Source organism: Strongylocentrotus purpuratus, unplaced genomic scaffold (assembly GCF_000002235.5).
Source record: "Strongylocentrotus purpuratus isolate Spur 01 unplaced genomic scaffold, Spur_5.0 spur5_scaffold_10, whole genome shotgun sequence".
Classification (NCBI taxonomy): domain Eukaryota; kingdom Metazoa; phylum Echinodermata; class Echinoidea; order Camarodonta; family Strongylocentrotidae; genus Strongylocentrotus; species Strongylocentrotus purpuratus.
The window spans coordinates 19,626,472-19,640,276 of NW_022145595.1; the positions used below are offsets into that span (position 1 = coordinate 19,626,472).

General features: G+C 38.0%; 1 protein-coding gene across 1 annotated transcript; it reads left to right on the top strand.

The window, feature by feature from the left end:
- Positions 1-92: 92 nt before the first annotated feature.
- Positions 93-8,116, top strand: LOC115921713. The gene is made up of 4 exons (XM_030979707.1): positions 93-357; positions 3,679-4,010; positions 4,415-4,687; positions 6,121-8,116. The coding sequence occupies exons 1-4, from the start codon at positions 244-246 to the stop codon at positions 8,060-8,062; spliced, it is 2,661 nt and encodes an 886-aa protein (XP_030835567.1). The 5' UTR covers positions 93-243; the 3' UTR covers positions 8,063-8,116.
- Positions 8,117-13,805: the final 5,689 nt, after the last annotated feature.

Below are 13,805 nucleotides of genomic sequence, written 5' to 3' on the forward strand. Positions count from 1 at the left end.
TTTGGGAAAAAAAAATTCGCGCCCGGGCCCCCGGGCCGCGAATTTTTTTTTCCCAAACAGGTTTACCTATGAGAGTAAAATCCTGCCTCCTGATTGGTTCAGAGGTATACGCATCATGAATATTCATGACTGAGCTGAAAGATACTAGTTCGTTGATGCAGCGCAGCTATAGTACGTAGGCTATAGTACACTGCATGCATGGATATGCATGCGCAGTGATTGGCTCTAAGTTATAACTTTTACATGAGCTATTGTATTAGTATTATGGCGGAGTCTACAAGTACAACTCTCTGCAATTTTGGTCGCTCTAAAGAAGAGAATACCGATTTCTTCTGCAAGAACCATACAAGTCTTTATGTAAGTACCACAATATTATTGTGAAATTGTAAATCGGCCCATCCCATACCGCCATAGGCGAATTTAGTCTATGAATTATGGTGCAGCAGTTTGGTTAAAATTGTTTAGGCCTAACGTTAGATCTAGCCTAGATCTAGTCTACTGTTAGAGCTAGATCTAGGCTAGTAATACCGTACTACTGAAGTAGATATAGGCTACTAGTACCTACCGTATAGGCCTAGATTTAGGTAACTAGCCTAGCCCTAGATCTAGATCTACTACAGTACTTGATTGTCTAGGGTTAATTGTTGTGTGTATGTATGAGTATGAGATAGTAATGTTACATGACGAAAACTCGTTGTGAAACCTCCATTTGACTTTCGCCACTAGGCACTAGACTTCTAGAGCTGAGATTGTGAAAAGCCCGAACATGGCCGAAGTAAACACTAGCGCTGTAATCCACCCCCACCGAGACCTTGATGAGGTGATAGTGAGAGAGAGAGAGAGATAAGCATGATAGAGGGGGAAAGGAAGGGAGAAGGGAGAAAGAGACACATGCAGGGGTTGCTGCCAGAGTTAAAATTGTTGTTACAGTAGACCCTATATCGCCAATTATGGGTCATTTTGCTTCGTTCGAACTTTCATTTTGGTCTTCATCTAACTTATTAGTGACTTTTGGACATGAAAATATCTTAAAACAAGTAAAATACTTATTTCCTACTTCTCATTTCCTTTCAGGCAGAGCCCCAGACCCAGTAAGAGTTTGTTTACACTAGTATTACATAAGATGATGAAGAGTCCAGCTGCAATCCATTAATATTATCTTAATCTCCCACTCAAGAGCCTCAAGGCTCTGTCCAAGTTTTTAACGAAAGAAACGAAATGGGGTAGAGCATGGACCTACTACTATCACAAGTAGTAGTAGTCTAGTAGGTCCATATGGTAGAGGCACCCCACCAGAAGCTCTCTCAAAGTTTTAAAGCCCAAGTCCACTCCAAAAATAACTTACTTTCAATAGAAGCAGAAAAATCAGACTAATTAACCAATCAAAAAAGTCTGAGCAAAATCGGATAACTAATAAGAAAGTTATGAATTTTTAATGGCATTACAAACTTTGAAAATCACTAGACAAATTGGCAACTCACTCATGAGTCTGTGACGTCATGTCCTCACTATCCACTAATTATTTTCTTTATATTGATGATATAAATTTCCTATTTTCTCCTTAAGAATCTTACTTCTTCACACCAGCATCCAAGTTAGATTAAAAGTAATATGTTTTTGTGTGGATGCACTAATATCTAGTAATTTTTTCCAGTTAAATTATGAAAAATGTGAATTTTGATAAACTATTTATATAAAAATCAATAATTATGAATATACAATATTCAGAATATAGAATAAATTCTTCAAAGTTCATAAAAGATTTTGTGAAATGTTATTTACGCAATATGATACAAATCATAACCTGGGCAAAGGCATGGGGAAATCAAGTTTTGGGGAATAAAAAGGGAAATAAATGGGATTAAACCACATAGAGCAATTGAAAGATAGTGAGGACATGACGTCACAACCTGATAACCAAATTGGCAACTTGTGTAGTGATTATCATAGTTCCATACTTTTACATACTTTTTCAAAATTTATAACTTTCTTATTATTTATAAGATTTTGCTCAATTTTTTTTGATTGGTTTGTCTAATTTTTCTGCTTCTATTGAAAGTAAGTTATTTTTGGAGTGGACTTTTACTTTAACGAGAGAAACAAAAATGGGGTAGCCCATCAGATTACATTGACTGCTGTGTTAAAGTGTGGGGTATAGTTTTAATATATGACGAACGAGAGCTTTTCGTCATGACACGGTCACCTCAGCTTGTCACTGTTTCGTTAATATTAGGCCTAACTATCAGGATATGTTCATAATCTGCGGTGGAAAAGGGAACAGACAGGGGCGGCCGAGCGACTTCCAAAGTAGGGGGGGGGGGCACCAAGAAAAAAGGGCATTGAGGAGAATGGAAAATGGACACTTATTGCAAAGGAAAAAGGAACTTGTTGAAGGAAAAGGGGCACGTGTCCAAATAAAAGGGGCACTTATCAGAGTTGAAAAGGGGAAGAGGCACTTTTACAAATTAATAGGGGCATTTGTCAATGTACAAGAGGCACTATTCGTATGTAAAAAGGGGTACTTCTTACAAAGTTAAAAGGGGCACTTTTCGGGTGCTTGAAAAAATGGGGGGGGGGGGGGGTGGGCACTGTGCCAAAATATTCCATGCAGCCTGTTTCCCGCTACACCTAACGTTAGGTCAATGCCTCAGAGTCGGAGGCCCATGAAAGTAGAATTGCCATTTGATTTGTCATAAACATTGAAACATATGGGGGGGGGGGGCACAGTATAGGCTCATGTACATAGGTGCTAGCTTTACCAACATCAGGTAAATTGCCACTTGGTCTGCACCCACCAGATTTTCGTCTGGTTTCATCACCCCACATGGTCTAATCCTATTTCATCTACTAACCATTTGCTTGGTATAATTGCCACTAAGCCCATTTACCATTTCGTCTAATCTCCAGTTAGGGCTTGTTATGCTATAGTTACTATTTGTTTCTCTAGTCTCTTCCCATACATATTAATTTCACATCATTTGCATATTCATTTCATCCATTCATCTCCACCACATGCATACCAACTCATAAAGCTAGAACAGGTGGTATGTTCTCTTCTCATTTACATATTTCCACTTCTTACTTATCAATGGTTCTCTTCTCATTCATTTCACATCATTTGCATATTCATTTCGTCCATTCATCTCCACCACATGCATACCAACTCATAAAGCTAGAACAGGTGGTATGTTCTCTTCTCATTTACATATTTCAACTTCATACTTATCAATGGTTCTCTTCTCCTTTTTCTTATGAATATTCATTTTTATTCATACATCCTATTTTGGTATTGGTTGATAACGTATTTTTCATTTGAATATAATCTGCATGAAGCACATGTACAGCCTCATATAATAAAACTCATACAGAGCTGGACTGGACTAACACTGTGTAAGAGGTATTGATTTAGAGTTCTGTTGGCATGATAAGTTAGAGACTTAATAGGAGAGAGGATTTGTGAGTTTGGCAGTGATTTGTATGATTGGTGTTTAATTCAGTGATTGATTGGCAAGAGATTAACTGGTTTTAGACAATGTGAGAATCGATCTGCTAGTAGACCAAGTGGATACAAACCACAATTCATTTTATTCTCGCCAACTTCATCTGTGAAGCACAACTTTAGTCAACCATGACTCTTCATACAAAACAATTAAACATGTCTTCTTTCTTAAATTACAGGAATCCCTTCCACCTGACTATGCCTACCACATTTGCAATTATCAAGAGGTTGCGGATGGCAAATATGAGGCAGAATTCAGAATTGACATTTCCAATGAAGATGATGCTAAACTGTGGCTAGAAAAATACCAACAGCTCACCAAAGTGACATTCCGTGTTGGAGCAACAAAGCTAAAAAATGGATGGGTGAATCTGTTCAAGGTTTTTTACCGTTGCCAACACAAGACTCTTCCTCGGTCTGAAACAGCAAGTCAGAAAATGTCGTCAAAGAACACGAATTGTCCAGCGAAGCTAGCTGTGACTGTTAAAAAGATTCCTGGGAAACTAAGCAGGTAAGTTTCAAAAATATAAGTTGGCAACATGATGAAAACAACAAAATCACTATTTAAAAATACAAATTGGCAACTTTTCGTTAAAAATTTGCTATAATCGTTCATGTTGATCTCATGTTATATCCATATTTAATTTTGTCAAAATATGAAAATAAACAAAATTAACGATTGTTGCCAATTTGAGGAGCAAAAGCAGATTAATCTAATAGACCTTATGAAAGCTGTGTACCTCTTTGGGTTAACACAATATGCCCCAAATGGTGGAGTTGGGCCCTTCCTGTATTCCAGTATTCAATTGTTTGGTTCAGTTTGTATTGAATAAAAATGCCAGGGGTTAAAAGTTATTGGTTACATTCGTTCTTCAAGATTATATTTTATTTTATATCTTTCATTGTCAATTTCAGAGCCAAAAGTAAGGATCTTCACTTGCCAGCCTATCAAACTGTTGTCAAGATCTCTCACACCCATAACCACATGAATGATAGTGCCGATACACTGAAGCACAGAGATGTCAGCAAGGAGACGATTGAGAAATTCAAAGACTTGTTCTCTAAAGGCCATTCACCTGCATCAGCTTTGAACACACACAAACTGGATCTGCAACTACAGTATGACCAAGATTATGTGTATGAAGCTGCTGACCGTGCAAACTGTCCAGACACACAATTCTGTCACAGGTGAGAATTCATATTATAGTCTTGCCCCCCCCCCCCCCAAAAAAAAAGATGTCATTTTTTATGCCCCCACCCATCGTAAGTGGTTGCCGGAGGGATTGTTTTATCGGGTCGTCCATCTGCCATCCATCCCATTTTCGTTCTTGCGATAACTAAAGAACCGTTTGACTTTATCAACTTAAAACTTGGTCCAAGTATACATATAGGATTGACGATGATCTGATTAGTTTTTGGGGTGATAAGGTCAAAGATCACAGAGGTCATTATATACCTGAAAATATCTCGTTCTCGCGATAACTAAAGAACCATTTAAGGGATCATCTTCAAACTTGGCTCATGCATGTATGGGAGTGACTGTGCATCTGATAAGATTTGGGGGTCACAAGGTCAAAGGTCACACAGGTCAATATTTGAAAATTTAAGAAGTTAGGCGTGTAATATATTTCTGATCTGGCAATGGCGGAGGCATAAATTTTGACTGCGCGCAGTCAAGAATCCATCTAGTTTTAATGGAAATCCATCAAGATACCCTCGATTTTGGACAACAAAACTATGCAGAGACTCATTATTGAGACTAGCTGGTTACAAGCAGTTAATAGATATATCCATGCAAAATGTCTGCTGTGCTGTCTCTACTCTGTTTAAGAGTGTGCTAGGAATTGTTCAAACCTGACTCTTACACTGGTGATACATGTCTGACATAGCAACTCCTATGTTGTACTGTAAACAGTTGAATAGCTCTGGCAAAGCTATTACATAACACCGTTGATTGATAGCTCACTAATGATTGACAGTTGATGTCACTGAAGGCATGAGATCTGGAGGTTTTTTAGGGACGGAGCTGAGCAGGTTGAAAGAATAATTGTTCAAAAATCCATGAAACATGTTTGGATACTTGAATAGCAAATATGAGTTGTATGCTTGCAACTTGCATTTTGGTTGCAGAGGCTTTTGAAAGTCCAATTGCGAGAACCAGGAAGAACATCCTGAAATGCAGAGAACCTCAAATACATGTAGCATCAATTAATATGTGTTCTCTGTAACATATGCAGACAAGATCTTTTGGCATTGTTGAATAAGTTTGATCTCATCATTCACAGGTCAATGGTCAAATTTTTTAATTTAACATATCAATTGGGGAGTTAAGGAATCAAAATATAACTTTAAAAATTGAATCTATGTAGAAAATTTCATGGCATTGCCCATTTAAGATTCATTAAACATAACTGAAGAAATTTGGAATTAATGTGTATTTTCAAATAAATCCTCATTGTAATGCATTCTGTTGCCTATCATTGAAAAATTCTCTTGGTCGATCCTCTCAGTCATGCGTATGTCTGAATAACATCTTGTAGTAGGAAGATGTAAATTAGTATTCTAAAACATTTACCATGTTATAGTTACCATTTATCCATTTTTATATTTTTGTATTCCAGGTTGTACCGGAAGATCTTTGACAAGGCATATGGTGCTGCAAGTGGCGAGAAAATGTTGAGTGACCTTGAAGCTGCCATTGCAGGGTACAACAGTGAGGTGGGTGAAGTCTGTGCCAAGATCGATCAGGTCAACAACAAGATTGCCATCGCTCTATGTTCTCCGCTCATGAAACGTTGCAGTCAGAAGCATGAATACAGCAGAGAACTTGTCTTTATCGATGCTACGGGGGGTATGGATCGATATGACTGCAGGGTATTTATGCTCTTGACCCACAGTGCTGCTGGTGGTTTGCCCGTGGGATGCCTGATTGTGACCTCTGAGTCTAGGGACTGCATTACCCTGGCATTGAAACTGTACTTGGACATCATACCAAAAGATGCCTTTTTTGGCCGTGGTACACTTGGCCCTCGTGTTTTTTTGTCTGATGATAGCGAGGCAGAAAGGCAGAGCCTGGCAGCAGTTTTTCCAGACGCTACGTTAATTCTTTGTGTTTTCCACTTGCTGCAGGCGGTGTGGAGATTCCTGTGGGAAGGAAAGAATCAGATCAGGAAGGAGCATAGACCACAGCTGCTTTTTGCTGTCAAAAAGATGACATTCTCAATGTCTGAGAATACTCTTGAGGAAGCATATGAAGAGCTCCAGGGTAGTGACGTTGCTCGCCTCTATCCAAACTTCCTAGCACATGTTGAGAAACTGTACAGTCGCCGTCAAGCATGGGCTGTGTGCTATCGTCAAGACTTACCCACTCGGGGTAACAACACCAACAACTATGCCGAGGCGGCAATGAGAATTCTCAAGGATCAAATCTTTGAGCGAGTGAGAGCGTACAATGTTGTTCAGCTGTTTGACTTTCTTGTGACACGTGTCTCCAGTTACTACGAGCGTAGACTCACTGACTTGGCTAATGGGCGTGTTGATGTGACAGTTTCAAGAAAGTACCTCCCTGGTGGGTCATCGATTCCAGCCACCAGCATCACCAAGATTGGTGCCCATTGTTACGAGGTGAAGAGTGAGACGAAGGAGGAAACAAAATACAACGTGGATACAGAAATTGGAGTGTGCACATGCACTACAGGAATGAATGGCGCTCCCTGCAAGCACCAGTATGCCGTTGTGCGACATTTCAACGAGACCTCGCTGAATTTCTTGCCCCTCAGAGACCCTCACTTGCGGGAACACATGCTATTTCTGGCAACTGGTCAGAAGAATGTGAGACCAGGATGGTTCACATCCCTACCAATTGCAGGCTTGCCACTAGAAGAGGATCCTGGGGTACAGGTACCAGACCAGATGGGTAGTCTGAGTGGTGATGATAATGTAGTTGAATCCGAGTGCCCTTCTGTTGCTTCAGTTGCAGCTCCGTCCAGCTCCAATGTGGCTGTGGAATCTTTGAATGTTCAGAGGATGCTGCAGAATAAGTTTGATATGAGGGGCAGTGGTCCATTGCAGTCAAATGTTGATGGAGGTGAACCACCCTGCAATGATAAATTAGCCTCTTTGGAAGCTGCTATCAATGACTGTGCCAGTCAACTAATTGCAAAGCTCAAGCGCGATCCGGAAGAACTCAGTGAGCCTGTTGAATCCTATGTTCAACAGTTCAACTCCTTGAAAACAAATTCTGCCCTTGTTGGTGCCCTGAAGACCTTCGGTAAATACACTGGTGCTTCTCTGGATATGACCTCTTCAAAGAAAAAGAAACAGGCTCGAAGGAAGGGAGTGGCCATCAAAGTTCAGCCAGCTGCTGTTAGTCGACGTAAGACTGTTCTTGGGGGCCGCAGATGCCTTCACACTGGCCGAAAGCTAAGAGAATTGAAGAAGCGAAAGACAGTGGACAGTTCCCAGTTGATTCCAAAAAAGAAACCAAGGAAAGCACCCCATTCTCTCAGTCAGTGTGTAACAAACAATGAAGGGATTGGTCAAAATAAATCTTCAAAGTGGTAGTTAGTTACATGTATATCAGCTAGACAGTAAAAGATGAAGTTGAGTTCTGGTCATGCGATTGCATTGTGAAAGAAACGGTGTGGAACCAACCAGAAAAGGTTGATCATCTAGCATATAAGAATTTGTGTGTATTGCAAGGTTCTGGAATCATCAAAATGATAAGAAATTTGGCCAAGTCTTGGTAAAGTTATAAACACTTGCACAGAAAGATGTATATGGGACTACACGAACATGTGGCGTAAAAAGCCGCCCCCCCCCCCCAGATTTTTACGATGTTACATGCATATTTAGAATATGAAGGCATTTGAAGAGCCATGCTTTTCAGGGAACATGTCTTAAATGATGTTCTGCACACTTGCATAATAAGAATGAGTAATGCTCACAAATTATTTTTCACCTCTTCCCAGAACTCAACCTTCTCTTTAATTGAAACCCAGACATCAGTGTGCTTTCAGTGAATAAAGAAGAACAAGAAGAGTTAGACAGTGAAAGTTTGAGCGAAAGCGGGCAATCTGTTCAAGAGTTTAAGTAAATCTTTATTACGGGGATGAATTGGCAACTTTGCCAGCATCTGTAATGTCATTGTGGACAACTCTCCATTCATTTTTTACACAGAATTTAACATTTTCTTCATTTTCAAGAAAAATATAGATTCTTTTAATTCAATCGGTTTGAGTATGACATGGCTAGATTGATTCTGCAAGCATTTTTGGAAAAATTATGTTGATTCCTGGCTTAGAATTTAATATAAATCAATTTTAAAAAAATGATGCACAAAATGAATGGAGACTTGTCCACAATAGCATCACAGATGCTGCCAAGCTAGTTAAACCAGGTATCCCAATAATAGGGATTTACTGAACCCTTGAGAATTTGATGATAACTCTTGAACAGATTATCTGATTTTATACAAACTTTCAAACTTTAATTCTTTCCGTGCTAAGAGACTTTACATTTTTAATTGAACATTACTCCACTTAGAAAGATGGATATATGGTCTGACATACATGTATATGACATATGATATATGACATAGTCTAGAGGATACATATAGTATTTTAAATATTTATAAGTCACTATAATTATGCTACCATTGGATTTGTTTTGTTTTTAGAAAACTGCAGATATTGGGAAAGGATCCATTCTTATTTTAGCATAAAACAATAGCAAATAAATGAGAAATGAAAATTGAAAGGTCAAGAGAGATTAAGCTCATTTCTATTTCAAAATAATTTTCATGCATGACATTGAATTAATGGAATTATTTTGTATCATTTGAAAGGGTAATAAATGTTTGTAGAACTTTTGTGTACAGCATATCTGTATAGAAATTAATGTTGGAGATTTACAGGCGTTCGAAAAGCAAGCACTGTACATGATTTGGTAGAATTTGGGAACAAGCAAAACCCCTTGGCACTGTAAGAGTTAAAGGAGAATGAAACCCTGGGGAAATATCTATTTTTAACGAACAGAGAAGATAGAGAGAGGCAATTAAAAAAAAAAGTTCCATCAAAATCGGTTACGAAATGAGAAAGTTATGAAAGTTTGAAAAGTTTTGCGAACCGCACTATAGTTGTACAATTCTCAATATGTTTTGTACACAAAATTTCATATTTTCTCCATTATCTCTGAAGATGCTGCTTGTCTTTTTGTGAACTCAACATACATGTATGTTATCAAATACATTTTCCCATGATATATATCTTGAGCTAAGAAGGAGACAAGCTGCACCTTCAGAGATAATTGGGAAAATATGAATTTTGTGTACAAAACATATGGAGCATTGTACTACTAAACCTGTTTCTTTGAAGCAACATTGCCAATTTGAGGATCGCCAAAGAAAGTAAATTGAGGCTTTTCAAACTTTCATAACTTTCTCATTTTGTAACCAATTTTGATGGAACTTTTAAAAATTGCTTATCTCCTCTCTTTTCATTAAAGTGGATTTTCCCCAGGGTTTCATTCTCCTTTAATATTTCCCAAATTTGATTTGTGAGCACAAAAATACTTCAATCACAGGCATATAAACAATTTCTGTCAAGTAAATTGTACCAAGTTAGATTCGAAGTGAGTTAATCAAGTTATAGGCATAATGCTATGAAAATTGTTAAGAACTTATATGAGACACAAAATAGTCTTGTAGGGTAGAATGAAGGCACATTATAACTTTTGAAGGAAATAAATGGAGGCATGAGTGAATTTGCAAGTAAGATATTATCTCACGCATATAGTCATTTTAATGACTGATGATTTAATTGGCTAATTTAGATTTTAGTTCATTCAAGATAACTTTTGTTCATTTAAGAAAATGGTGACATTTGTCATAGATTTCAGTAAGTGTAATACATACTTGTAATTAGAATGTTCAATGTATTGACAAAGAAAGATTATTAATAGAACAAAATCTTGAAAATAATTTGGGTAAAAGTTCATAGTTCATACTACTTTTTTTATGTGAAAGGTCATGCTAAATTCTTGCACATAGAGTGTTCATGTCTAATTTCGAATCTGAGAATAAATAGTGAGAGTTCAGGTTTTAATTAAAATTGGGATTTATTTTTTATTTTAATGCTTTGAAATTGTCAGTATATAGTGTCAGTAGGTTATGTTATTATGTATTCTGAATTAGTCTCAAAAGCAGTGACACATACATGCAATATATATGGAGTCTCAAATTTAGTTGACAGAGGCAGTGAAATAAATGTGTGTGGGGATTGTATCTTAATAACAGAAAATGTAAAATCATATCCTGTGCATGTCATATCAAGTTTAAATTCATGAAAGTAGGTCAAAGGTTATGAACCTGCTGTTTGTATTTATTGTTGAAAGCTCAAATTAATGCAATGAAATGGATGTCCTTTAAATATTGTTTTGATTCTGATTTAAGTTAGATAATCTTGAGAAAAGAAGTTTGAAGATATAAAGATTGAAAAGGACTTAGTCAGATATTCATGTTTAAATAAGAGATGAATCAGTGTAATGTGCACTTGGTATGCATATTAATAATAAAAGCTTGTCTTTGACATGTGTGTAGAGCCTGTATATATTACTTTATGTCCTTTGTTTTCTTTGGCCAGGTTCATCTGTCACAAAGGAACCAGAACCACTCATATGTTTGTTTGTTTGTTTTATTTCCACTTTTTCATATCAATACAAAGAAACATACAAATAAATATAATGAATAACATGTAAGTTTGACAAAATTTGTTTCTAGTTAAAATAAAAGTTTCATACAAAAGGAAAAAGCAGGAGACCACATGTCGTAAGCGTAAATGCTTGAACATGACCGTGGCCTCTGCCGAGTTAACAAAATAAAAGAACAACCCATGCAACTGCATTGTATTCAATGTTAAATAAGATATAAGTGAAGTGATTAAAAGTGAGCATGGCTGAATTAATTTTGAGTGAAAATAACAAAACAAATTTAGTGAAATATTTCGTGTTGAGAAGTGCATTTGTGCAAGGTGCAAAAATTAGCTTGGTGGAACAAAAAAGAGACTAATACCGTGATATTAATTGTGTGTTGGTTTCAGTTACGGGTGATAATATTAAATGTTTGTCAAGATATCATGCTCAGAGCAACACAGTGGCTTTGAACCACATCCAACCATCTCATGTCGGACCATCCTGATAAGATAATTCATACCCTTTGTGTGTGTCTTTTGTGTATTCTTGACAGCTAGTGTGTGCATTTGTTGCTTATGTGTTTGTAAATACATGAGGGTGGGTGGGTGTGTGTTTATAGAGAAAGAGAGAGAGAGAGAGCGAGAGAGAGAGAGCGAGAGAGAGAGAGAGAGCGAGAGAGAGAAAGAGAGAGAGCGAGAGAGAGAAAGAGAGAGAGAGAGAGAGAAAGATAGTGTTTGTATGTATAGCCTATGTGTGAAATTGGAATATTAGTGTGTGTACTGTAAGTGAACTCTTTGAGAGAAAAAATCCGCAGTGTAAAACCAGGGACTTGTTAGTTGACAACCTGGTAAAACTATATAAACCAAGCACCAGAATAACCAGAAATGTTCACAAACAGACCCCCCCCCCCCTTCCCCCAATAAAAATCCCCTCGCACGCACCATGTACACAGCTAGCTCACATACATTTTGTACACCTAAATGGCCAGCAAAACTGAAGTCCACGCGCATGCGTAATACATATACTAGGTACTGCAGCTCAGCCACAGTGCTGTGAACTCAGCTCGTGAATATTCATGACGCGTATACCTCTGAACCAATCAGGAGGCAGGATTTTACTCTCATAGGTAAACCTGTTTGGGAAAAAAAAATTCGCGGCCAGGCGCGCCAGAGTTTCCTGTGTGTTGTGTTGATAGTTTTTAGATCGGGTTTAACGTGTCTGTGTTGCTAGTTGGTGTTGATTTGTTGTGATGCGAGTAGAAGTTTTCGTTTTCATTGTATAACAAGAAGATCACTGTAGACCAGAAAGTATTTTCGAGATTAAATCCAAGACCAAGTGTCCCTAATTCCTCAAAATTTAAGCTAAAAGTTAGTAAAAGTAAATAACTGAGCTGAAAAAAGTGAAATCAAATTGAAATTCAGGAGTGAGGAGGCGGTGTGACACAATCGGATCATTGTCTGGCTCTCATGCATACCGGTAATTTTTGTCATGCGCATGGGGTGGAGTCCTGCACTGGGCAGACAAAAATGCAATAATGATTGCCACCGCAGTGTGTTTTGTGTAATTGCGCCCCTCTGTTTTTCGATGCATGCCCAGATTAAGGGGAAAACGATCCATTCTTCGGACAAGAAGTTAACTGGAGGCCCTGTGTAGTGTTTGGATCTAGTTGTCTATGCACGTTAATATGCTACACTTTTTGCAAAGAGTAGGGTGTAAATCCGGTGTTACGTGTGCCTGCATACAAAAAATGGTAATCTTTCTACATCAGATCTTCGTGATAGGCTGCATAACCTTCTGAAGATTTACTGCAGATGAAGAAGAAGAAGAACTTTTTCAATTTCAAATTTATTAAACACTGGATTTAACAACTCCCTGCATGCGCATCTGCTTCTTGCTGGGCTTTTATTTTAACAAGTCGGCAAAAAACCTGTCAAGGTCGTAGTTATAACTTGCAGAATTTTAAAAATTTGTAAAAACTGTTCTCCAAGTAAACAGAACACTTTGAATAGACATCATTCATAGACACTGCTGTGGAACTTTTTAAATTTTTTTCGTTACTTTCAAATGTTTTAGTTTGAGTTTGTTTTTCCCCTTGTCAGATTCTCAGTAAACTTGGTCAGAAGCGGAAGGTGAGATGTCTCAGTACACACGAAAAGACCCTCCATGGAGTCATGTTGGATTAAGTAAGTTATTGTACTCTTTACTAATAATTAGTTGTCTTTCTTTCTCTCTCTCTTTCTCTTTCTCCTTCTCCTTCTCTGTCTCCTCCTTCTCTTTCTCTTTCTCTCTTTCTCCTCTTTCTCCTTCTCTCTCTCTCCTACTCTCTCTCTCTCTCCTACTCTCTCTCTCTCTCTCTATCTCTCCCTCTCTTTCTCTTTCTCTCCCTCTCTTTCTCTTTCTATGTCTCCCCCTCTCTCCCTCCCTCCCTCTCTCTCTCTCTCCCTCCCTCTTTCTCAAATTCAGTATTTTTTTTTAAAGGCACACTGCCATACTTGTAGCTACTTGCTCCCTCTATATAGAAAACTTCCCCAATCGGTGCCTGTTGGTCCCCCATGATCCTCTTTTTCTTATGTTAAATGAGAGCTGAGTTAATGAGATAGCCACCTGTCACAGTCAC